This window comes from Octodon degus, unplaced genomic scaffold, assembly GCF_000260255.1.
Source record: "Octodon degus isolate 3935 unplaced genomic scaffold, OctDeg1.0 scaffold00075, whole genome shotgun sequence".
NCBI classification, from domain to species: Eukaryota; Metazoa; Chordata; class Mammalia; order Rodentia; family Octodontidae; genus Octodon; species Octodon degus.
In genome coordinates, this window is record NW_004524651.1 from 6,492,438 (window position 1) to 6,500,773 (window position 8,336).

The 8,336-nt window shown below is 37.1% G+C and overlaps 1 protein-coding gene across 1 annotated transcript in view; it reads left to right on the forward strand.

The window, feature by feature from the left end:
• The window catches only part of Smchd1 (structural maintenance of chromosomes flexible hinge domain containing 1), a 150,416-nt gene that overhangs the window by 81,933 nt on the left and 60,147 nt on the right, over positions 1-8,336 (forward strand). Inside the window, exons 21-22 of the mRNA XM_023720401.1 lie at positions 5,913-6,009; positions 8,031-8,103. Of these exons, the coding sequence (XP_023576169.1) occupies positions 5,913-6,009; positions 8,031-8,103 (170 nt within the window). The remainder of the gene's footprint in view (positions 1-5,912; positions 6,010-8,030; positions 8,104-8,336) is intronic.

The window sequence follows — 8,336 nt, forward strand, 5'->3', positions numbered from 1 at the left end:
CTGTACTAATAAAATTATTTTAAAAAGATGGGTGATCTAGGCTGTGTACTCATAACATCTGTATTAGACCCCAAGCCATTTACCTATGTGTGGAGTTTAGATCTTTTGCCTGCTAATACGTGAGCCAGCCGGTCCATGGCAGAAAGGGCCGCATAAGAGAAGAACAGATCCCTGCCCCAGTCACAGGCTTCTTAAGAGTGCAATTGTAAAATTACGGATTTCCTTCTCTTTTCTACTGTCTTTAGTTCTCTTAACCCATCCCAAGGTTACAGCTGAAGTTAGTTCCATGTTACCCTAGGAAGCTGGAAGATGGGACGTTTTCTTGTTTGGTTACGTTTCAAAGAGATGGTTCTTAGTTTTTGAGGAAGCAGTTCCAAGTTGTGGAAGTGTTAGGTCTTTTAAGCATTTGCCCTTTCCTAAACCCCCCAGTATGAAAGAAATCCTGTGCCCTCTTGCTTTGCTGAAGTGCTTCTTTCCCTAGCTTCTGAGGAAGGAGTACATGTGAGATGAACATTTACTGTGAAAATGGAATGGCTATTCCAGTCTGATACTTCATTGATTGCAGTAAAGGTACTACTACTCATTAAAATTATGTTTTGTGTTTTAGCTTTCAGTGTTGCTAATATAAACTTATTTTCATTTACTTTTTGTTTCCTGTTTATTGTCTCAAGGAAGTGAAATAATTCTCTTATGACTGGAAGTATATCATTCAGACCTATCCTGTTTTCTCTTTCCTGCATTCTCATTTATTAGTTATTGTACTTTCTGCACTGGATCTTAGATTTCTTTAATTTTCACTATTTTTTTGTATTTCTACATTCTGATATTTTCTCAACTGATCTTTACACCTTTTCTATAGATTTTTGTTTTCTTCACTCACATTTTTTTTAATTTCCAAGAATTTACCCAGAGTTTCAGATTATTCTTTTATAGATCCTGTTCTTTTTTATGAATGTGAAATAGTCCCTCTCTACTTCGCAGACTCACTGTTTCACGGGTTTTCAAAATCTGTTAATCTAAATTATTTATTGCAGATTTTTTGCTTATAGCAGGATTTTGCAGTACCATACAGTATGTATATGTTGTTAAAATTACATGGTTTGGGGGCTGGTGAGATGGCTCAGTGGTCTAAAGCACCTACTTAGAACAAGCTTCGCAAAGCATCAGGGACCGCGGTTCAATCCCCCAGCACCACATGCCAGCCAGCCTCGCCCCCTGGTGGGCTGAGCTGGCCACACACACACACACACACACACACACACACACACAAATAAATAAATTTATAAAAAAAATAAAAAATACATGGTTTTATGAGTTTAAAAAATGGTTAAGAACATTAGAAGGGGCCGGGGAGATGGCTCAATAGAATAAATGCTTCCCTGGCAAGCTCAAGGGCCTGAGTTCAATCCCTGGTTCTGCCAAAAAGAACATTAGAAGTGTTTTTAAAAGTAGTGGTGGTGGGGTAGCCTGATAACTAGCAGATTAAAGCACCTGCTTAGGCACAGTGCAGCGACCAGGGTTGGATCCCCAACCAGGGTTACATCCCCATTGTACCATGCCAGCCCCACCCCTGGGTGCTAAGATGGTGATTGAGACTGGGCATGGTGGCATGCCCCTGTAATCTTAACACTTGGGAGGCTGAAAACAGGAGACTCACTATGAGTAGTAAGACCCTGTAGACCCCATCCTAAATACAGAAAAAAAATAAATAAAAGTGTGGGAGAGGTTTATAAAGCCTTAAAATATATAAATACTAAAATAATTATAATGTCAGTATTGTGCTGATTTTCACTTATCACAGGGGTATCTGGAACGTAACCTCTGCAATTAGTGAGGGACCACTGTAATACATTTTACTGATAAAGCAAATCAGTTCTTTTTAAAGTTTTTTTTTAAAAACGTATTTGGTTGTTACAGGGTCTCACTACACAGCTCAGACTTGTAGTGATCCACCTTTTTTCAGCCTCCCCCGTGCTGGGATTACAGGCGTGCACCACTACGCCCAGTCTCTGTAGCCAGCTCAGTGTACCCTGGGGCGGTGCTGGCACAGTATGTGGTGTCAGGGATTGGACTCCGGTCCTTGCACTTGCCTAAGCTTGCCCTGCTAGTCTACTGAACTATCTTGCCAGCCCCTAAAGTTTTCTTTTACTTATACAGATTGTATGTTGTCTACAATCAGTTTTCATTTTCTTGTTTGTTCCTGGTGACTTTTTTCTTTGGATGATCCTGTAATCATTGGCTATTTGCTTCAGTGAGAACTGAAATGCAAACCCAAGCTTGGTGCAGGACAGGCTGTTGAGGTTGGGATGGCCAGGAACTTGATCTTGCTGATAGCTTCAGGTCTTCTCACAGGCAGGGTGGTTTGCTGGAGGAAGAATCTGGGGTCTTACTTTTCTAGTGGGGGCAACAGTTTGGGCCTGGGTTAGGACCCAGGGCTGCAGCGGGACTAGAGGCTTAGTTCTCAGCACCCCAGTGCCTTTGTTGTTGTTTAGCCCTTCTGTCCATTTCACTCTCACCTGCTTCAGTTTATCTCCTGCCGCTGTTGCAGAGATCTTGTTTCAGCCTTTTAAGAGGAGATTCCTCCAGTCATCTGCCAGGTGGGAGAGAGGAGGGAACTGGGATCTGAGCTCTCTTTATTCAGTCTCTCTCTATACTCCACTTCCCAAGGCTCCTGGAGCTAACAGCACCCGTGCTTGACTGCTCCCTGGGAATTCTGTGGCACAGATAGGTTCCCAACTTTTTCTATTGGTATTTTTAGCCTTTAGTTTTATTATAGTCTCTGGTCCTTAGTTTGTCACTGTATTTTCTTTCAGATGTTTTGTTTGTTCCATCACTTCTATATTTTAACCTTTTACTTACTTATCTTTGCTTTCAAAAATAAAGAGATCTTTCACTCTCATTGTTGCCAGGAAGCTAGCTCCCACTCACTTCTCAGCCATTTGGCTAAGATACAGTATAGGAAGCTGGGTGCTGATACCAAGGAGTCAGCCCTCTTGCTTGCTGGCCCTCGATCATTTGTGCCTTTGATGACAGATTTCACATTAGATGGTCAAGGTGCAGAAGTGAAGAGTTTATTGTACAGCAGATAACAGAGATTTTTAAACAAGAAGGCTGCCAGTGTCACAGAGACGTCTGCCCAGAGTGGAAGTTTGGGTATCATTCCTGGGGTTCAAGGAACTATGATGATTATCTTGTTTTATTTACATGATGCACTTGCTTACTGACATTTTTTTAAGGGTTGCTTTGGAATAGGTAGCTCAGAAATGTCTTGTTCTTTTCCTTCATGGGTTTAAATTGTAAGAATCTTTTTTTTTATTATTATTATTTTTTTTTTTATTTTTTTCAAAGTTTTATTGCCAAACAGATAGCAATGAGACAGTTTCAAATCAAATCGGAAGGACAGTTTCAACAAATAATACACTGCATATATTCTTCTTAGTGGTTAATTGCTGTACAAGATGCGGACTTGTGATCCTATTTACAAACACCATTAGAACAAATCATTCTATTCATTAAGAGAATGCAACTATATATCTATCCCAACCTCTTTCAATACACAGATACAAAATGGACATTCATCGGTATACCCCATTTTTCTAAGTTCCGTTATTGAATATTATAGGTGTGTAAACTCAGCAAAATATTCTAAAAGAGTCCAGTAGCCTATAATAGCATTGGGTCTTATATTTAACTGGCAATGTCAGAAATTATTGACCTGAGTCCCCCACAGCTCAAAAGGCATGGCTTTTTTTTTTTTTTTGGTAGAACCGAGGATTGAACTCAGGCCCTTGCGCTTGCCAGGGACGCGCTTATTCCACTGAGCCATCTCCCCAGCCCCCTAATTGTAAGAATCTTAAGAGAGAAATTTAGGGAAGAAAACATTCTAATCTAAATCAATCCCAAGGAGAGAGTGTCAAAGATAAACTTCAGTCATTTATAAGAAAATGGATGCGGTTTGAAACAATACGTTAAATGATGTAAATCACATACAAGCTTCAATTTTCATGGTTTTGATTACGTATAAGAGAAACCCAAAGAATAAATAAAGAATGAAATAAAAGGAAAATAGGAAGTAGGAAGATCTTTCTCAAATGGGAAGCAGATCAAGAGATGGAGAAGAGGAAGAAGGAAAAGGAATGAAAAAAGGAATTGGGATGTGTTATATACATATACGAACGCTGTACAAGAAATGCAAACATGTACTGATAAAAAAATTTAATAAAAGGATTTTTAAAAAATAAGAATGTTCCCTTTTCTGATATTATTGGGCAAAGGCCATGTTTCCTAAGCTGTATGCCTTATTTTGGAAATAGCTGGCCAGGCAGCCAGGTGATATTGGAAGGAATGTGCACACCTTGTAACCATAGCATGTGCTTGTACTCTGTGGAGTCATTTCGGGTCTGAGACCTGACAAATGATTATGGATGTTCCCTCAAGCCCAGTGATGTCTAACAATATTAGAGAGCTGTTAAGAGACAATGAAAGTAGACTGTTTAATATGCCTTCTTTCCCAGAGAAGTTTTATCATGTGTGCCACTTCTACAAACAAGGCATACTAGTTTTTGTTAAATAAAAATTGTAAGAAGTTAGTGTTAGCTGTTGTTTTAGACTGGGCTTCTGCAGTAGGTCTCAGCAGACCGGACTGATGATTAGAATAGAGCCGCCTACACTAAAATTCAGTCACTATAGAGTAAAACTTAGTTTATTTGATCTTCTGGGGCCAGTTTCAATTGACAAGATAGTGAGGTTCCCTGTCTTAGTATTTACATAAAAGAAATAACATGAAATAACTCAATATTTAGCTGATTAGTTGTTTCCCTATTTTTTCATCTCCTTACTTTACCAGAAAAGTAACTTTAAACTTACTAATCTATTTTTCATCTTTTTGTTTGTGCATCTGTCGGCCCTTTTCCTTATTTAGAACCAGCCTGCTGTCTGTTCTGGTCATTGAAACATTTTATTGGGAAGAGTGGAAATGAAGTATCGTCAAATTCTAGAATCAGATCTTTACGCTGTAACTTTAAACAAATTTTGCAGTTTATTCAGAAAATACCTGTTAATGCTTGACTTCCATTTTTTGAAAAAATTAGGCTTACCCTTCATCATGGAGTTTTTTTTTTTAAACCTTTTTCCCTTCCTTACCTTAGTAAAATGTTCCTTGTGAAGATCTCTACATGTGTCAAATTAGATTTAGGAGTCAGTTTTTCTCTGAGTAGATTAGAGGATCTAAGTGTATTTTCTGACCAGTTTATACTACCACAAGAGTGTCTTTGATTATTTGGACTTGTCTAAAATTGCAATTCAAGGGCCGGGGAGATGGCTCAGTAGTATAAGTGCTTCCCTGGCAAGTGCAAGGGTCTGAGTTCAATCCCCGGTTCTGCCACGAAAAAAAAAAAAGAAAAGAAAACTCTTGGTGGTTAGGGAGATGGCTCAGTGGAATAACCACTTCCCTGGCAAGTGCAAAGGCCCAAGTTCAATCCCTGGTTCTGCCAAAAAAAATAAAAATAAATACAAATAAACATCTTTAAAAATAAAAATAAAATTGCAGTTCAGTTTAATTTGTGCCAAAAGTTCTTTAAAATCCCACTAGGTAGAAGGAAGATTTGAAATAATTCAAAGCAAAGCCTGAGAACATCCTTAAACTTGGCCTATTTGAGTATTTCCTTTGCTTAGATCTGCATACAACGTCTACCATTTAGATTATAATTTTGCAGTAATATATTATTTTTAGTGTTTATCTTTTGCTGTTATCAATATATATCGAATCAGTTTTCCATAAAAGAAATTTGTTGAAATTTGCTTTTTTCCTATTTAGAGAAATTATAGAAAAATGCATTAAGTATACTCTCAAAACCTTTACAGCTTATTTTTAAGTGTGGAGAGGATGTTAAAAAATAATTTATATTTTGCAGTGGTTTATCTTTACATTATGAAGAAATAACCAAAGGACCAAGTTGTGTAATTCGAGGTGTTATGGCTAAGGGCCCCGTAAACTCTTGTCAAGGCAAGGTAAGCACTTCACATATGTAAGTTTTGTTATATGTTTCTTATATGGTACAAGTAAAATTGGAAATTTAAAATTAAATGACCTGTATTTGTAAACAGGATGACAACAATGAGCTGTAGAAATTAATCAGCATCATGTCATTTCTTACATCCAGAAGAAAAACTGGCACATTCATTACTGTGTTTGTTGTTGTTTTTGTTTTGTTTTGATTTTGATTTTGCTTGAACTCCCCACCTCTACCCCTTTTGAGACAGGGTCTCACTAAACCTTAGCCTCGAACTTGTGATCCTTCTACCTCAGCCTCCTGAACACTGAGATTGTAGGCATTTGCCACCACACATAATTTAACTACTATAGTTGTTTAAACATTGACAAGTGTTTTTCAGCTCTCTTTATTCAGAGATATTTTCCCAACAATTATCTAGTAGTATGCTAGATGGCATACTCCAGTGTTTTCCATCTATTTTATGTTTCTCAGTCTAAAAAGACAATTAGAAGTCATGGTGGCTCACACCTGTAATTCCAGGTGTGATCCTGTAATCCCTCGGATGCTGAGGCAGGAGGATTATAAATTCAAGAGCAGTGACCCCTAGCTTAAAAGGGACGGTTGTGTGGCACAGTCTGAAGGCCCTGGGTTTAGTCCTTAGTACTTCTAACACAAAGAGTGAGCTTGCAGATTTAAATTATTTTTTGCTATACTTTAAGTGAAGTACACTTAATCTGAATAATCCAAAATCTGAAGTTTTTTTGAGTGCTGAAATGGTACCATAAGTATTAAATTTCATATCTAATCTAATGTAATGAGTTGCAATTAAAACATTGTATAAAATTACCTTCAGGCTATGCGTATTAGGTGTATTTTACACATAAATGAGTTTTCTATTTGTATTTGGTCTCATCTGTCCCATCCCCAAGAAACTTCATTTCCAAAATCCAAAGTACTTCGAGTACCAAGCAGTTTCAGATTGTATAGTTAAATCAAATTAAAGTTCAAGTTTTGTACATCTTTCTAAATGAAGAGTTTTCTGGGGGAAAAAAATAAATCTTTGAAATTCTTGGTAAATCTGACTTTAGTAAGATAAACTTTATAAAGTTTGTAGATTTTTAAGAATTTTTAGGGCTAGCCAGATAACTTAGTGGATTAAAGCACCTACTTAGGCAGACATAGGGGCTGGGAGTTTGATCCTTGTCCTGCTGTGCGGGCCCGTCCCCATCCCTGGGTGCGCTGAGAGCCATTGAGGCTGGCCATGGTGGCGCACACCTGTAATCCCAGCACTTGGGAGGCTGAAAATTAGGAGGACCACTGCAAATCCGATCTGGGTAGTGAGACCCTGTAGATCCTGTACTGAATACATTTAAAAAACAAAAATTATTTTGAGGTCTGGAGAGATAGCTCAGCTTGCCTGAGCTAGATAAGTGCTTGCCTGGCAAGTGCAAGGTACCAAGTTCAATGCCTGGTATCGCAAAAAAGGAATAATAATAATTTTTATTTTGAAATAACTACATTTACAGAGGGGTGCAGCAATAGTTTCACAGAAATTTTCTCTATTAGCATATTGTAGAACCTCATGTATTTATCAAAACCAAGAACTTAACATTGATACAATGCAGATGCTTTAGTTACTACTGCTTAGTACCTATATTCAGATATATCTAGTTATTGTTACTATTCTGCTCCATATCCTGCCCAATAAAAAACATTAGATTATATGTGAAGATCTGTAGACTTTAAATTTTTTCTTCTATATTATTTCATGCTTTTTTTAAATACCCATCTTGTTTCTCATAATTGTTCAGAGAAGTACATCTGAATTTGAAGAGGCTATTATCTATAAGGAAGCAGTACACGTAATTTTTTTCCTGTCTCCTCACATAAGTGCTAGTTTTATCAAATTTAAAATTGGTGAGTAGATTTATATAATGATAGGAAAATGCAAAAGAAAAACAGATTGCAGTGGAGGTGCTGAACTACTTAGACATGTCTTTTGGACTTGGGTTTAATTTCTGCTATCTTTTAAAACAGAATTTTAACCTGAAGGTGATTCTGCCAGGTTTAAAAGAAGATTCACAAATTCTGAAAATTAGATTACTACCAGGTAATGCTATTTTAAGAATTCAAGTACTTAACTTTTAAACAGTATTTTAATAATACACTTGATCTGTAATGCTAATAAATTTGAGGTTTGAGGATATTTGTATTTTCAAACATAGCATAGCCAGAATTGGCCAGTTTTTAAAATGGAAGCATGTCAATGAAATTATAAAATCTTAGGAGAAAAAATTTGAATATTGACAATATATTGGGAGCTATTTTTCTTTTTCTTTTTCT